At 36.3% G+C, this 19,003-nt stretch overlaps 1 protein-coding gene across 7 annotated transcripts in view; it reads right to left on the bottom strand.

The window, feature by feature from the left end:
* Positions 1–19,003, bottom strand: part of LOC117237278 (L-allo-threonine aldolase) — a 51,619-nt gene that overhangs the window by 17,727 nt on the left and 14,889 nt on the right. For all 7 annotated transcript variants that reach the window (XM_033501060.1, XM_033501058.1, XM_033501055.1 and 4 more), the window contains one exon: positions 4,654–5,058. In XM_033501060.1, the coding sequence (XP_033356951.1) occupies positions 4,654–5,058 (405 nt within the window). The remainder of the gene's footprint in view (positions 1–4,653; positions 5,059–19,003) is intronic.

The raw sequence follows: 19,003 nt of genomic DNA, 5'->3' as shown, positions 1-19,003 counted from the left end.
CAATATAGTCAGAACACATATACACACAGGAGTCCCAAAGGGATCGACCGTGAGCCCACTGCTGCTGAATAACTTTTACGACGGCCTGCACCATATAAAGGACTTGGGCGGCATAGCTTTCGATGACTTGGTCCTAGTTATTACGATGAGAAAGCTGGAAGACATCGATGATAGGATTTGGGAAGCCGCGAAGGTCATCACAGAATGGTGCGCAGACACGGGCCCTTATCGGGCCCAAGGTAATACTGAAATTATACTGTTGACAGGGAAGCGCGTCCCGAAAATGTGCCTTTAGATTTATTTTTCCGTTCCTTCAATTTCAGCATTAATACAGTGAAATATTTGGATGTTTTATTGGTCAACGCTAGGAAGTACTCTCCTCATATGGTGCAGGTGTGTGGCAAGGTAAGGGCGTTCGTTGGCCCCATTAGAAACCTGTTGCCGAACGTAAACGGACGTAAACGTAAACTCCATTAGGAAGTTGCATTATGGAGTATGAGAGTCGGTGGTGTTTTACGCTGCACCAATATGTGCATCTGCGCTGAGCTATCAAGACAATAGCTAAGATAAAGTGTCACACGCGGCCCTATGTGTTGTGACGGGCAGTATGCCCATAGCTATTAAGGCCAGGCTGCGGGAGAAAAAATAATCATTTAAGAAGAGTTTTGACGCGCTCAGGAGACAATACACACAGGATAAACAAGAAGAATATCTGATCGAGGTCGGCCGGTCAACTTTAATCAAGAGGCGGGGAATCGGTGAAAGATTGAACGTGCCATTTATAAAATTTCATCCAAATTTACTTTTATCAAATTTACACGTCGTTATTATTGCATTATCTGCTGTTGATAAACGATAAGTATGTATGTGCACACAGTTCGTATATTGTTCGAACGACTTCTCACCCCATTTTTAAGGGATTAATGTATGTTCTAAAAATTAATACAAAGCATTCATAATGCATGCGTTAAAATTAAGGGGAATTAGTAAGTAATTCGTAATAATGTAATGAAGTTAGAATTATAAATAAACACAAAATTGGTATCTGTAAAAAATTCAATGTAGTTCATGTTGGAATATATTCAATTTTCTATACGTGTCAATCTTGCGTTTATAAGAAAGACCAGCACCTTGAATTGGAAGTAATGTAAATCTACAATCAGTATATTTCTATGTTGTATCCATGCGAAAAAGCAATGTCTTAGTGGCAACGCATTTTCGTAATGTTATTATGGCGAATAGCTTGCCGCTATTTAGCCTTACAATAATTTATCACTGAGCGTGCGTGTATGAATGTTTGGAAAGTCGATATCAGACTCGAAGTCGCCGAGCTGAAGATACCGACAATATGACTGTTCAAGGATACGTGAAATATTGCATTGTTCGGAAATGTCGCTGGATGTCTCTAGTCATATCTTTAAGCAGCCAACTTCGTCCTAACCTATAAAATCATTACACGTTTTCACAAATAATACTTCAAACTTCATTTAAAAACAGAATTGATTTTGCGTGTGCCAAGTCGTTTTTGTTTGTTTCGTTGTATTAAAAATGGAAAACCAAAGTGAGCGTTTTCATCGTGTGCTCTTCATTACCGTAAAGACGTAAATGCAGTGCCAATAAGAAAATGCAGAAATTAAAAGGTAATTTCGTCGTTACAAATGTGCCACGTTCTGAAAGGCCGGTTGAGGCTGGTAAAGACCGAATAAATTGTTATAACATTGTGTGCACTATTCTTAAATTGTTAGGTTTTATCGTTCATTTTTCTACTAATTTTAAATACATTGCTGCTATTGAGTCATTGTATTTTTAGCTAGTTCCTTTAATTATAGTATATAGTATAGTCAATTAGAGTATGCTTCTCAATTGTTAATGGCTTTTTCAATTGTTAAAACACAACCTGATGATTGAGGGAGTGCAGCATAAATTTCTTAGAAAAATAGCTTTTCGCTTAAACAACTTTATGCTATCTATGCAACTATAAACCATTGTTAAATATGCTTAATTTGATCTCATTACTTGAACGCAGAATTGTCAATGGTCTTCCTTTTTTATTTCAAATTATAAATAGCAAAGTCCCATCTTCTGCAATTATTATAACTAATTTATTTGTATTTTCGTTCAGAAACTTTTAGAAAAAGTCACATATTTTATGCCCACTGCCGTAAAATCTAAATATAGTTCAAATGATCCAATTAATCGAATATTGAAACTAGCCAATACATTTACGAATAAGATCGATTTATTCTGTAATTTACTTATTTTGTGTCAAGACATCTTTATATAGAGCTTTACGTGCTGTTTCAGTCGTGTTTTTAATTATAGAACTTTTGTAATTGCATTAAATTTAGCTTTTGTATTGTATATTATGTAACTATTACTGCTCCTTGTTTCATTTTTCTTTTTGTCGCTCCTATCTTTGTTTACTTGAATACCAACTGAGAATAAGCGTCTAATCCATTTTGGTCAAAACTGAATTAACGACATAGTACGGTTCTGCAGTTGCAGTTTGTTCCAGTACATTCTGCAGTTTGGTAATTTGACAAAATATGATGAAAACGCATGTAAAAAGGAAAGAGAAGAGAGTTAAACAAGAGTACTTAATCAATTTGTAAAAAGCCTCATACGTTTACAATGCTTGGAAAGAAAATATGCGAAATAATTTATCTCATTTGACATATGCGAAATAATTCAACTCACTGAACATAGATCGCGTGCGTGCATCAAATATGATGCATATGCATGTGATCATACATGTACAGTGCACAGAACAGTGAACGTGTTAATACACTGAAAGCAGAAATTAACCCCAAAAACCGATAATGTTTTCATGGTTATAACATATTAATTTATTATTCTACTTTATTTTTATTTGATTAATTATCCATAGTTAATACATTTTAATATGTTAATTGTCCAAGTTATAAAATATTCATTTTTTGCTTCACCTCAAACTTGAAAATAATTTCGTTTTTACTTTACTTTCCCCTGCAATTTAATTAGCGGAGCTATCACAATTCTGCGATTACAATCCGAAATCTCACTGATATAATACTTTATCAATGACTAATATGGATGAGTCATCGTATAATGGGGACAGATATGAAATGACTCATCTGATGGAGCCTCGGACTCTATTGGATTGGTGGCCGTTTTGTTTTTTTCGTGGAGGAAACCTTCATAGACGCTCTGCGCCCTCCAGGAAGAGGGCGCTGGGTAGTGCCGGCCCTAGAAATGCTCATTAGCATGTCTAGAAATGTCAGATCTTTTCACCTCTATAGCGTATAATTATATACAAATATCTCCCGCGCAGAACAGGGTAATTAAGTTACGAAAAAATGTCACGCGGAACCGCGTTATATGAAACGAAAAATTAATGGAAAAACGGTGGTTAAATTATAGCAGTTAAGAAAAGTACATATGCTGTTTTTTTCGTAACTAACAGAAATATGTTGATTAAAATAATCGATAATTAATTTAAATTATTCGATATTAATATTATTCGCGTTACAAAAATGTCACCAACTTTTTATCTGAAAAGATTGAAGTTGCTACTACCCCACAGCGAAAAAATGATCGAGAGCAAACGATTGATGCCCCAAGATATAAAAACGGATACAAAATTTCGATGTTGAAAAATTCCACACGGAAATCTGAAGCGACACATCACGCTGGTCGATTAAGAAATATCGAATGACAAGACTCGCGCATAAAAATTCTTGCTACGTTGCTTTGTGTATGGATTTCTCCAATTTCACCAATTCGTTGTACGGGACTTCCCCAATTCTCACGCTGTTTTAGAACGAATTCGTGTTGTATATATGTGCCCTACGACCTGGGAGTATTACACATTTGAGTCCGCTTGTTGAGCGAGTATATCTAGCATCCCATTGACCGTGGATTCGTTATCGAACCCTGAGGCCATTGTCACTAGTGTCGCGAGTGTGTGACCGCTGTGGGTTTGCGTCAACTTTGTAATCTTTTTATTTGTGTCAATAAAAATCACTCCCGTGCTGTAAGAAAATGGATAGCTTCAGTGAAGAATCATTGCCTATCCCAAGCCCTCACAGTGATAGCGACTCGAGCCCGGACTCGAATCGTGACTCGACATATATATCGTGTACATATAATCCTTTGAAAAATAAATATCCCAAAGAAGAAGTGGCAGAAGGTATGTTTCTTGCAAATTGTAGAAAATACAGAAGTGTAAAATTAACGATATCGTAGGGTTGAGAAAGGTGTGCAGATTCAAATAGCACACGTTTTGTTCGATTAACATTAAGAGCAAATTAAGATTATGAGTAAACGCGTTTTTACTTCGTCCAAAGAAAATATACATCATTAAATACTACAACTGAACAATTGAGGAACCACTGGCCCAAATTTGCTTTTTTGCAATGCTAATTAGTCCATAGTTGTTAAGATAATATAGATATGCTTTCTTAAGTTATGTTAGTTTTTGTAAAAAAAAAAAAAAATAAGAAAGTAAAATATATCTAAAAAATGTAATCGTATTCCAATCAATTTATGTGAGACATAATTAACATTCAAATTGTTAAAGGATGTTAAATGAAATATGTGAGAAAAGAGAATTGTTGTTAAAGAAACACATAGAAAATATCGTTCTAAACATAGAAATAGTAAAAGAATATATACCTAGGCCTTTGCTGAGACAGAATGTTACTGAATCGAAGCCCGAAACAATTTCCTTCCCGGATATTCCTGATCCCACGCTTGCATTCCATAGCCTGGATCCGTCCATGTGCAACTTCAAGTTATGTTCTTTGCACAGTGATACTAATTCCTTAATCCAGCTTAGAGGAACAATTTTTCCATTAATTGTATTTTCCACAATTACCAGCTTAGAAATGGGCTCGTAATTTCTGTCATGGCGCAGCTTTGATCGCAGTTCAGAAAGATCGAAAGTGCCATCGTCATTATTGCGTAACGATCTAAGACTCACTCCTCCGATTTGAACAGCGCCGCATTGTTCATGTAACAAAATATGAACAGAATCGCCACAATATGCCTCACATCCACGATCGTTGCAATGGTTCATTACTGAAAATTTAGAAAATAATCAAACAAGTTTTCTTGAAAATTAACATGCAAAGTAAGATTTAAATAAATATGCAACTCTCGAGGCCTAGAACATTACGATAAGTCTAACATTTTGTTTGCCTACAAATTTTCGGAGAAGGATAAAGATATTTGTAGAGACCTTTCAGCAACATCTTGACTCTGTGTTCATATCTTTTTTTTTCTTATATAAAATTTCAAAATAGTGGGATGGTGGCAAATGTGATTGGATTTTGCAAAGTAGAAAGTTTTTATGCCAACTTATACAAAAATAGATTATCTTCGACCGTAGGTACGGTTTTCCGATAATTTTGGAAAATAAGAACATTGAAGGTGCCGTTAAGGACAAGATCTTACTTTCACTGACAAAAGTTAACTTTAAACATTTATAAAAATTCAATTGATTCGGATGTCAACAAAATCATACGCTACGTTGTAGATAATGTTACAGCGGCCCATGGCCGTAGAGGAAGTTCCAGGGTTGAAGCACATGTGTTGGTCACGTAGCCCGCGAAACGACGTCCTAGGTGTGACCACAACTATATTCAAATCCACGTCATTCCACACTACCTAACAGCGGACCGTTAGGTTTTGACTTGACCTCTGCATATGGCCTAACATTACATTTTCCCCATTACGAAGGGCAATTAGGATTCGCCCCTTCCCCTCAACGCCTACAAACTCAACCTATAAAAGATGCAAGCATTCGACCAAGAACAGTCTTTTTAGTCTTGAGTCTAATCTTGTGTACAGTTTGGCCGTGATTTGAACTTCATTGTAATATGGTACTTAATAAAAGCCCAGAAAATTATAAAAACACGGTCAAGATAAATTTATCGTAAATTTTACGTGACATTTTGCCGATCATTGCCCGGACTGTGAAAAGTACTCGTTAGGAAAACGAGATATCCTACGTACGTAGAAAAGGATTCAACTTGGGTTTCGGGTCATCCTCAACGACAAACTCACAACCAGGTAAAGTTTGATTCTTTTGTTCAATATAGACGTTCTAGCTTTGACAGCAAAGACTCAGACGAAGTAGCAATTTTCGAAAGAAAATGTCTAAAGTATCAACAAGTGAAAACAGGGAAATTAGTCTAAAGCAGGTATTAGAAGCAATATAGAAACAAACGAAATTCACGCGAGAACTACCGCCAAAATTCTACAACGAATTCAAATACTAACCAAACAAACAAGCGAAGAGAAAGCCTCGCTAAAGAAATCGAACTGCAAGAAAAACAGTTGCCGAACTAAAGCTAGCTATAGAAAGCCAAGAAACAATTATGACCAAAGATTTTGAATTTGTAACTAACACCACAAAAAAAAATCGCGAAATCAAGAAATAGGGATCGTGCACCTGTAGCAAGCGCAGCCGAAACGATATTTGACCTTGATGCGAATATCAAGACTACAATGAACCGCGATACCAGACTATGTTATCAGCAAAAGATGGCAATTAAGTACATTCCAGTTTTAAACCGTGACGATGAGTTTGGATTAGAAAAGCACATGGCCCGGGCCACGTGGCCCGCGAAACGACGTCCTAGGACAGGACGTAAAAGAATAAATCCTAGGACTCAGTAAAAAAACCCATGTGCCTTAGAAAGGAAAATTTATCGTTTTATCGCCTACGGATTTTTCCATCCCCACCTCGGATGAAAACTCTCTGTTCCGAGGACCTTGGCATCCTATAAAAAGGGGAATGAGGAACAGCAGGCTTCGATAGTCGGTTTTAGCCCGTCATAGTTGATAGTACATAACAGTTTACAGTAGTTGTTGGTAACTACATTTTTGGTCCATCGGGAAGATAGACATAGCGTGTTTGTATCACTTCTGTGTCATGCTCATCCGAGCTCAACGCACGTCCGTTACGACCTAAAACGACGCACAATTAACGCCAAAATAAACATTGTTATAGCTCTACACCGGAGTAATTTGATATCACCCAACACGTCCTTACCACCTCAAATTGATGGCCCCGACGTGATCTGAGCGAAAGAGATGAAGGTGTTTGGGTCACATAGACGCCGTATCTGCATATTAAAAATCGACATCATTGGAAACGCTAACGAGGAAGTGCGTGCAACGAACGCCATTGACGGCGAAGATATAGTTAATCAAATCTTCCGCGTACCTCCACTAGAGCCGCAAAAAATATTGCTGTGGTTCGTCTAGTCGGAAGGTCAAGCGCTTGAACGCTTCTGATGCGCGCCAACTCGAACTGATCTTCCGACCGGACAATGCGAAATTTAATACCCTCGCCGCGAACATCGGGTATCAATACGTAAATCTAGTCGGGAACATAGTAGTAAAACCGCGGGCGACAGGACGATATGAGAAGCTGAAAAATGAAGTAATAAAAAAACTGGCCAATTCGCACAGCACGAGAGATGAGACACCGGAAACCGCCCCAGTTCTAGAAGGACTTGAAGAAACTGATCGCCCCGTCAATATCGAATGACCTCATCCTGATACTGTGGAAAAACCGTGGAACAGAGGTAATTGTACAAAGTGTTCAATTACGAAAAATGTAGAAAACCTTCACTAGGCGAAACACCTTTTCGACTCCAAACGCAGTATTGGGCCGAAATACCCAAAGCATATCGATGCGACGCCACGAAAAGAAAACCTAACGCAACAAGGCTGTACAAAGCTTGTCATCAACACAGGCAATTTACCAAATAGACAAATTGTAAAGTATAAATTAAATAATAAAAAAGAAAACACAGGCAAAGCCGCCGCTCTGTTTGGCACAACCACGTGACGAAGAAGAACTTCGTGCGAATCTGGACGTCGCTAATTTGAAGCCCATAATGAAGTTGACACCCTGAACTATCAAGATTCATCCGTGAGCCTGAAAAAAACGGACCTATACTATAGGACACTTTTGAGGATTTGAGACATTGAAAAGATCGGAACGCCATCTACATCACGGCAAAGAAGGTGGGCAGTCAATTGTAGCGAGAATGACTTCGCCCACAAGGGTACGTGTACCCATCGAGGAATGCAGGACAATGATTCGTTAAGGACGTGTGAATTCAGTTGTACACTTTGAACAAACAAAGTGTAGAGGTACACAGAACAAAACCTCGTGGAAACATATGCAGGAGCATAAAAGGACAAGATTGGAATTCGCACGAGATAGCATGTTTCAGCGTAAGAAATGGAAAAGGTCCATCTAGGCAGATTTAACTATCACTGATACGACATACGCGCAGATAGAATATCAATAGACACAATATCATAAATGGAAATTTCTATGGAAGAAGTTTGATATTATGAGTAGCATTTAGTTGTTTCTTAAAAACACCAATTTGTAACATTTCTACATGAATGCATTCGGAACAATACGCAGACTTATTAGAAGATTACTTCATTACATTTGTCAAAGAAACTCAGAAAGAAAAAGCCATTTATCGACACAACGCGACAATTCACACTTCAAAAAATGACAGTCCCGTGAATTTGACAAAAGCATTTACGATTTATCACCAGTAATGCACGATAAGCAATATTAGAAAGTGCTTGCTATGGGAAGGTGATCGGATAGGCAATAAGAACTGAATGGAGCAAAATCGAGACCAAAAGATTATAGAATTTAATTTATAGTATGGAGAATCGAATATTCAAAGTGATTAAACGTAATGGTAGAACTACATGTTCTTAATATTATAATTTCTACGTTTTTCGTGATAATTTAATATATTATTCCTCCACAAATTCCGCAACTATGTGGATGAAATTGACACCTTGCACTTTGAACTGCACAATGAACAAGTTGGACAGTTAATTCCAACGAGTATGACTTCGCTCCTAAGGCACGTTTATCAGATAATGGAGATCTTCGTGCGGGAGCTGTGTACACCTAAAATCGCCTGGGAGCTAACCTCCTCTCCTCCAAGATAGATGAATCTGCCGATAATCAGCCATCCCCTGAACGAACTTGACTGTAAGCATACAACATGCAAAGAAATACAGAATCGCGGATGCCACGGAATAGCCGCACACCGTGGAAGTGTATGTGCAAATCGCCCACACTGATAACCATGTTAACCTTCATCTAGTGTCATCGAGTAATGTGTCACCACAATACAGTCACAGCAGGTATTCCACCTATCAAAATTGAAACAGCACGATCTTTCCTTGTTCGGATTGAACTCCTTTCTTACCGAGCACTTGATGTCCCGCTAATACGCTTCGAGCAGTGTCTCTCGTGTCAATATTCTTACAGAAATGACGTTTAATTTCTTATCTATTTTATGCCTAGGTATAGATCGTACGAAGGCTTGAAATGAGTTAGCTCGCTCTTCATGAGTTAGCAAGCAGAAAGGCATGGCAGAGAATCTGCCGATTTTCCGACACATAATCTCACGCCATTGAGGCAGGGATGACTATAAGCAAACGAAATGTAGAGGTGGACAGCTTTGCAGATGCGTTTCCATAGCCGCGGTAATGTATGTGCGAATCGCCACGCCAATAGTTGCTTCAAATGTAATTACCAAACACGTGGAGTCTTCCAGTGATGGGAAATATATGAAAGAAGTGTGCTATTGTGTTTATTGAGAATGCATCTCAAAAATGTATGAACTCATGTGAAAATGACGGAATATGGCTGAGAGTTGAGACGAATGTTACGTGTACATAGAGGTCTATACAGGCTTATCCACACAACTCGAAACCCGCGCTGGTGAGAACATATGACCTACCATATACTACCACAATCAAACGTTGCTGGCCAACTATGAGCTGTTGCTAGAAATATAGAGCGAGGACATAAAGCAGTTTGATAGTCACCGAATGTTTTACATTGTACGTTACAAGACTGAGAAGACGATGACTGAGAAGGCCAGCTTCGGATTTTCGTGCAACGACTTCATGTTCTTGCGTGCTCCCGAAGCTTCGAAGGAAACAAGCGCAGCCAATTATTCTGTTTCTACATGTAACTTCATTTCCCTTTCTTGAGGTTAGGCCCGCCTAAATGTAATTACTATGTAACTTTTTCTTTATTTAAAATTGTATTCAACTGCCAGTTATCAACGAATTACAATAAAATTGTGCATAATACATAAAAAAAAATTCTCTTTTTCTATATTTGGTAATTTTCATTTCTAAGGCATTGAATGTTATTTTCTACGTCGTACTTCAAAATGTATAAACGATAACTTTTTGCAAATTGATCGCTATTAGCTGATTTCTATTATCGCTTTGTTGTGAATGCTTCGAATGTAAGAATGAGAAACAAGCAAGACAATTGAAACGAAACAAGACAGACCAGTTTGAAAAAATAGAAATTAATTTGGCAATACTGCTTTAATTTAGCACTTGCATAGCAGTGAATAGCCTGAATCCTATGAGCGTAGTAATAAGCATATGTGTTATACTGTTACCATTCTCATGTTCTCGCGAGCGCGGGTTCAAGATTTTGCGTAAGTTAAGTGGATGACCTTGTATATTGACATTAAATTGTAATATTATAGCATTAATAAGATATTAAGTAATATATAGAAAAAGTGTCCGAGTTGATTTACCCCGTCACCCTTTCCCACAAAAAACACAGTTAAAATGCACACCAGTCCTCTTTGGGAATGTTAGGGAGAATCATCAAGTTCGCTGGAGTTGGCAACCGTGGTTGTAACGGTGTGCGCTGAAGTGAACGAAAATTGTAATAGTTGCAGGTCTGGAACCTTACGAACACTAAAATCTCTTTGTTGTGGAACAGTTTGTATAAGCAAAGCTTCGTGTCTTCTGATGTTATCTATAGAAAGGTTGCTTGTAGGCTGCGGTCATTTCGTATATTCTATAAGAAGGATGTTATTTACTTAGTTCCGTCTGAACCTCTATGCGACAGACATTCAAGAGAATCGGTATTGTCATTGCTATAATATCGTATTTGTTAACCCTTTACGGACAGGACAGTTCGAAGTCGTACTGTGGGGCACTCTAAGATGTCAAATTGTAGACATATGTACATGCACAAATTCTCAACAGGATAAATAAAAGGACATACATGTGAATCTTTTAGTTCTATCAGTTGTTTCCACCGAACGCATATATGAATTCCTCGGCCAAATTGATGGTTTACGCGGTAGTCCGCAAAGGGTTAAATATATACAGTGATATTTAAAATAATTCCTGTGAAACGTAAATATCACAAGACAAAACCTTAACATCAGAAGGACAAGCAAAAATCGCAGCATATCGCGGTGAAGACTTTATCTATCTGAGACATCTCTACATCTACTAATTTATTTATTTAAGAATGCCGGAATAGTAAAAACTATACAGGTCGTAATACTAATTCCACAAGACAGGATCGTTCAGCTGAACTATATAAGGATTAGTGAAGTTTACCCTTACAGTAATAAAAGAGCAAACCATAAAAATGTTTACCCTGATTTCCATCGTCGATATGACAACAAACAAACATATCTTGATAGATTCAGACATAATTCTTTTTTAAATGAAGCTTGAAATATCAAGTATCAAAGCGTATAACGATTTTATAGACGTGTCATGACTTGTTCAATAACTTTAGCATGAAGATCGCTGCTTAAAGATACGACTAACGACATCTAAATCAAAAAATAACAAAAGTACTTTCCGAACAACCCAATAAGTGGAAATGGTCCATTATTGAGCGCAAATTAAAAAGAATGTGGAAGAGGAAATGTGAATTTGGAATGCAACTCCCCAATCCTTCGCTCGTTTAAAAAAATTAGCAATAGCTATATTATCAATTTTTTTCTCTACATATGTTTGTGTAGAAGTTCAGTATAGAAACACGTGGTTAATAGAAAGGCGATTATATTTAGTTAGTTACTCGTTATAATTATGTGTTGGAACATCCAAGTAGCGAATTTGATAAAATACATAGTACATTAATTGCCATCAAAAAAAGCTTTGAATAGAATCTAAAAATTTTTAAATCGTAAAAATATTACGAAGTTTAGATGCGAATATTTGTCGAATTGAAGCGAAATTGGAACAAAATGAGAATAAATATAATGAGAATAAATATAATGAGAATAATACTGGATTTAAGCAATGGTTTAGTACATCGTAATGCAACTGAGAAAATATTGTTTTATGTTTCGTCAACGACGGAAAATGTTATATGCGCAAGCCACGAAGAGATTCGCTTATCAAGAGATTAATAAGACAATGGAATATATAAGTCAAGTATATCGGTTTCCATTTACGAAAGATAAAATACAGAAGAATATTTCAAATTGTCTCAAATGCATAACATTTACAACCATGGCGAATCAGGTTAAGAGATAGATATCTCTTTGGTGTACTTCATATCGATTATTGTGGACCGCTGCAACGAATGAAACATCCTCAAAAATATATACAGGAGGGTGTCAATTCGGTATTAGAACATCTTTTTATAAATAGAAAAATTACTGGAAACAAAAGTTCGGTGTATTAGAGACTGTTAATTAATATTTCCGTTACATACGTTTGCTTATTAATCGAAATAATTAAATCAAAACGTCGCTGATATTTGAGCGGCGTAGAAACACGCGTTTCTTAGCCGCCATCTTTGTGACGTCATAGCTCTGTCTCTCCGATGCACAGTGACTTACGAAGATATTCGAACTTCAAAATAGAATAACTGTATTAAAATTAAAATTGGCGCAAACGACTCAAGCTATTTTGACACGTTAGCTGGATCAGTTGGCTAGATGACATGTAAAAAATAATTTTGAAGAAAATGCAACTGATCAGAATCGTCAAGAAAGAAGTAAAGGTCAGTTCTTCCAACTTCGTTCAATTTCACTGAAATCGTTTAACATTGCTATGAGCCACGAAAGTTGAAAGTGATGAAAATAACAGTTTTCTACGATTTTCTATTTTTTGGTGTCTGTTGTCTGTTTCTGCATCAAATTTCAATGAAATTTTCAGCATGTGTATACCTGGTATAACTTAAAAACATGTTGTTTAAATTTTCATTACAGGCCCAGATAAAAATGTTATAAAACATAAACTTTACCATTTTCTTCGCGATTCCGACCAGCTATAATTAATGCGAAATTTTTTCTACACAATGTCAATAAGTCCTTCTAACTTCTCAAAAAAAGTCAAAATCGCCTGGTCCAGTTTTATCAAAATTATTCTGTTCTGAAGTGTGAATTCCTATGTGATCCACTGTAGATACACGATCGTATTTTGATGTGAACGCGTCGGTTATCGGGTTTATATAGCGAGTTAAGAAAAAGTATGTAGCGCCCTTGCAGACTTGTGACGTCACGTGAACTTCGTGTACATTCGGTGCGCGGTCGGAAACATTCGACTTCTTTCATTTCGAACTGCTCATAACACTTTTATTACTAATATTTAAAAAAAGGAGACGTGTCTATTATTTTTGTTTCCAGAATTCATTTACATAATTAGTAAAAAAATGTTCAAATATCGAATTACTCAAATCAGTGTTGCATCGTCGTTATCATTACCAATTCTTGGAATCATAAAGATTATTACTTTAAAAATTGAACTTTCGTAAAATTAACCGTACGTAATTTTCGTACGTAGTGAATAAAATATGACAAGATCGTTCAGCGATCAAAGAATCGATTTTATGTCAAAGTTAATGCATAACTGATTGAACGGAACTACTCAACACCAAACATGTGTTATTTTTCCCTTATCAGCTTCAAACAAATGGAGAGGTCGCCTAAGGTTACAGCATTAACTAAAACATTACATTAGTGAAAAACAGATGGATTGTGACGAATTCAGGTAATTATCGATATCTCAGCCACTTCACCGATCTTGATGATTTATGATTTCGTTATCCATCGAGCATGCTTTTTATTACACATATAATCGCCACTCGGTCTTAGTTTTTGAGAAAAGCTATCGATGTTACTACAATGAATTCTGCCCATAACACTGTTGTGTTAAAACAAATGCAACAAGTTTGCCACGTGTTCTGTCAAACTATATCGCTTTTACATCAAAATCAAAACATAATTTTCTAGTTTTTCTCGGTATTTCTCAATAAAACTGTCTGCTGTATCGCGTATTATGCTTTTTACTATAGTTTTTGAAACAAACTGGCAGCAACTCGATAGCTACTACAGTAAAAATCAAAAAACATCTCGAAAGCTGAAAATTTCACATCTTTTTTCAAACTGATTTTTTCAAAAACTGTAGGTTCTAGGAAAGGACGGTTGGCAGATTCGTGTTTAACTCGTAAAATGTTTAGCTCTACAAGAATCGCTCATTGAAAGTTGCAAAATTCTGTACGTGTATGTAACTATGAAATTACATACGAATAAAATTATAGATGAACAGATTATAATTTATTTAGATATTTTCAAGCAAAGAGTTTGAAGAAAACATAGTAAGATAATATGGGCACGTATACTTTATTAAGTAGTAACACAAATTTTTAAAAAATCAATACAATATTGTATGACATATTTTGAAGCAAGGAACTACGCGGAGTCCAGCGTCACAACTTTAACATTCGTAGCGTGACCTTCGCCTTATATCGTTTTTTGTGCGTATAACATAATTTCTCAACGTTTTCTTTTTTTTTCTTTTTGTGCATTTATTGTTTTACAAAAAGACAGGAAATGTCTTCCAGCAAAGTTGGCCTGCGATAGATTTATGCCGATTGTTAAAATCGTTATTTTTCTCTCTATACTTCTTTACGATTTCCTTAATTAATTGAAGCTAAAATGTTCTTTTTTTTTGTACAAACAAAACGCATTCTGAATGACTGCATCAAGTAGATGGAAAAAATATTTTGTGTACTGCTATATCTACGACATAATGAATAGGGACAGATTATCTGCCGCACCCATGTTTGCAATATAATTTACTGTTCAAGACGATTTTTGGATAACCTCTTTCGTTCACTAATTTAGTCTTCTTGTATTTATAAAATCCGCAGAGGGACAAGTGAACGGCATATACACTTTGCGTTTGTCTTGCCATTTGACTGCGAACATATTTGGCGAAGATCGAAATACATTTCACATCCAATTAATTTTTCACTCGTGATAGGAATACCTTTCCTCTGACAATTTACCACATGAGGTTTTTTTGGAGATAAGTGCTGGTTGGTAAAGCCAGGTTGGTATACCAAATATCAACAAAGTGTGGCATTTTCCTAATGCTAAATATCATTCTAATAATGAAATTACAATTTCGCCTGACTTTCCCAGAGGCTTCTCATTTATTTTTGTTTCCTGTATACACAAGAAAACGTAATACGTATCCACTTTTACAGTCACACGGTATAAAAGATTTGATGCCAAATCTATTACTCCGTTTGGATGGAATATACTGTTTGAATGATAATCTCGCCTTATGTAATGATAAACCTTCATTTATGCATAAGTTACTAAATGGGCTAAAATAATTTTCAAATGAAAAACGAAACTTACTACAGAATTCTCTTGCTTCTACTAGCCAATCAGAATTAGCTGTCGTAATTTCGTTAAAATAAAGCATTCGTAACAAAAAAAGGATATCTATCTCTATTCATTATGCGTCCGAAAATATCAGTACGCAAAAATTTAACCTTTGTTCGATATTCGGAATAATGTAACTCTTTTACTGGCGACGTAAGTGACTTGATTGCAAAAAAGCAATACATCTCACTCAGAGTTGTTTCTCCTTCGTGAGGTTTTACAAAAGAGCACATAGAATTTTCCCTTTTGTATTTACAATACCGATTTATTTATTCCACAATAAACGATATTAATACTTCAGAAATAGAATAGTTCAAAGTAATCGTAACGGAGTAGCAAATCGACTAATTTGTATTTTCATTCCAGAATTAATCGAGTTAAATCTACGTATTTGAACTCAGTATCTTTCTTTGCAATTTTCTTACACGTTTCCTATCGTTTATATTTTTGTTCGACGCCTTTCTAAATCCTGAGTCCACTTCGAGACCATCACTAATTGCTCCCTGCTTTCTGTTTTGTATTGATATACTCAAGAATTTAGAGGTTAAGAATTCTACAAAATTATAAATATACGAAGCGGAATGTTAAAAAGGTTATCGACTAATGGTACACATAACAAAATAAAAAAACAGTACTCATAACTGGTGTCTTCAAAAGTAAATACTGTATGGCCTGTTGACATCTCTAGCAGAAGTACTTTTTTACATTCGCTTATATACCGTTAAGAAACGTGTATTGAGCGAAAAAATGCGAAACTAAACAAATAACGGTCGTGCGATAATTTACACATATCTACAGACAGGGTGAGCCACTGTAGTGACGTCTCGTTCAAAAAGATGCCATAAGCGAAAGTCACTATATAGATTGTCGAAAAGATCATCTACACGAAAGGCACTACAGTGGCATTAATAGCTAAGAGATTAATCCAAACCTATTTATTATCTTTCGTTCATAATTTATATAAGTTTGGATATTTTGTCTAATGTTAACCAATACTCCAGCACATGCGCTGTCACAGACGCACCATTACAAGCAGAATTCGGAATTTTATAGCAATACTGACAACTTTTTCTCAATATCTCGGAAACTAATGCCGAACGGTGGTTACACGAATAGGGAAAAGCTGTTGGTAATATAGATTTCTACAACATATTCGAAAATCGTCGAGATCGATAAGGTGCATGAGGTAACGATAACTACTAGAATTCATAACCTCTGCGTCGTTAGCCTACGTACGCGTGTTTAAATTGAAATAATCTTAAATATGAAATGCTTTTCGGAACTAAAGCATATCTAGTAATATAATTCAAGGGTCTTACAACAACTTATTATTATGAGGACTATAGAATCAACTTGAAAAGGAAACTAAGCTATACGGAAAAAATAGTTAGAGATAACCTAATTCGATTAAAAATTTACTTACAACTAAGGCGATGATTTAGTATATATCCTAAACAAACAGAATACGCCGAGATTAAATAAAAATACTGCCACCAAACGACAAAGGTTCTTTACAAAATAATCAAAATCAATTCCAATAATACCGTGCAAATTTTGAAGAACGGAAAGTTAACAGCCTATCACGCCAGTTTTCTGAAACCCTTTGTTTTAGGCGACAATAACGAGTAATAGACATTATTAACACAAAGATAATAGATTCCGGTTTGTCCTAATAACATTCGTCTCAACCATCCTTAACCATGCTCATAAAATTATCGAATCCTGTTACAAAATCTCCCGCTTAAACAATCAAGTAGGATTACATCACAACCAATTAGGCAACGCGAAACTGGAAATTCTACTAACCTACCTCGATCTCACCATCGCAGGCGAAAAACTCGACCGATTATCCAAATGCCACTCAAGATCCGTAAATATGTGTACACACAAGATCGAACATGCGGTATACGGTAACAACGTCTATTTTGGTCAGAGCTGTCTTCGAAATATACAGTCACGCATCTGAACGTTCTCACGCAACTGTGAATAGAATCAAACTTATCAAATACAAGACAGCCACATAAATCGAACAAGGGAAATAAAATAAATAAAAGAGGGCGCGTTTGACGGCGCATCGTACGTTTTGCTTTGGTTATTCCCCCGATACCGAAGACGCTAAATTTCATAAGAAGACGATCGACTCGACTCTCTTCAAAGATAGGAATGTTCAAATACCAATGAGACAACAAATTGCAATCACTAAAGATGCAATTCAAAATTTTAGCTCGCCCATCCGTAGTCTCTGCGAGAGGACGAGGATAAACTTAAGGAAAATATAGAAGCGTGTAATAGTCTTACAAACTCCATTACTGTTACTAACTACCTGAACGAAATCTTCAAACGATATCTTATCTCCGAAGAAGTATTGCCCCTGTCACAGATGTTCTCGGAACCAGATAAATACTGTTATTTATATCTTCCATTACTTTGACAAGACTCGCTTCGAACACGCAGATAGTATCTTCCCGAATCCTTTTCAACGACTTAAGCGATATCGTTCTCCAGGAGGGGGCTGAGTTGGTCCATTCCATTATCATATCCGGCATGCACAAATACGATTAAATTGTATAAATTAAATAATCGCCTATAACAACAATATCCTAATATTCAGCATCGAAATCCCGTTAGTTGAGACCACAATTCAAACTATGCGAAATATTGCCCTTTTCTCTTCGTTTCCCTAAATACCCGCTTCTACATCTAACTCGGTCGTCTTTACATTCTACTGAGTACCAGTAAGGTCTAGGAAAAATAGCTAGAGAATCTGGAGGAAGAAGGCGTAGTGAGTGGATGAAGCGTTGGAAACTGACGTGGTTAGACCAAAAAAATAGCATAGTTGATTAGTAATGTCCTAACTATAAGTATGGTAGAATTAAAACACGGATTGGGATTAGGTGAAGGCAATAAAAGATAGAGGTAGAGATAATGTTTGGTTAATACAGGTTTAGGGTAGGAAATATTATATGTGTGTTTGAGTTATGGCAGTATGTGTACATAGGTTTGAGTCATGGTTGCATATGTATATATTTATTTGTAATATCGTGTGTGATATGTGTGTGAGAACGGGGCATTCTAATCCTGTTGACACATTGATGAATTCACTGTCTGCTTCGTGGGGCCGCGCTGGGTCACATTAACCTGTCGACACGACTGCAATTTTTCAACCTTGACCTCAATTTATACGACATTTAAGAAAGTTATATGATTCCTGTTGGGTTCATTGAATTCCGTGGACTTCAACTAATACATTAATATACAATAGTTTGTCAATATCAATTTGCATATATCTATAAATGTTAAGTAAAGCTGACGGGACCAGCTTTGGCCCTAATTCTGTACTCTTTCCGAATTTTCTTAAAAAGTAGAGATGTGACGTGAATTCTGACCATCGCACGTAATTTTGTGTACATTTTTCTATAAAAAACGTTCATTGCGCGAATCAAAAAATTTTTCAATTCCGTACAGGAAAAAACAATAGTCATGCATGTCCGTCGGAGAAC

Source organism: Bombus vosnesenskii, unplaced genomic scaffold (assembly GCF_011952255.1).
Source record: "Bombus vosnesenskii isolate JDL3184/JDL3185 unplaced genomic scaffold, Bvos_JDL3184-5_v1.1 scf7180000013368, whole genome shotgun sequence".
Lineage (NCBI taxonomy): Eukaryota > Metazoa > Arthropoda > Insecta > Hymenoptera > Apidae > Bombus > Bombus vosnesenskii.
This window is presented reverse-complemented; position numbering and strand designations above follow the sequence as displayed.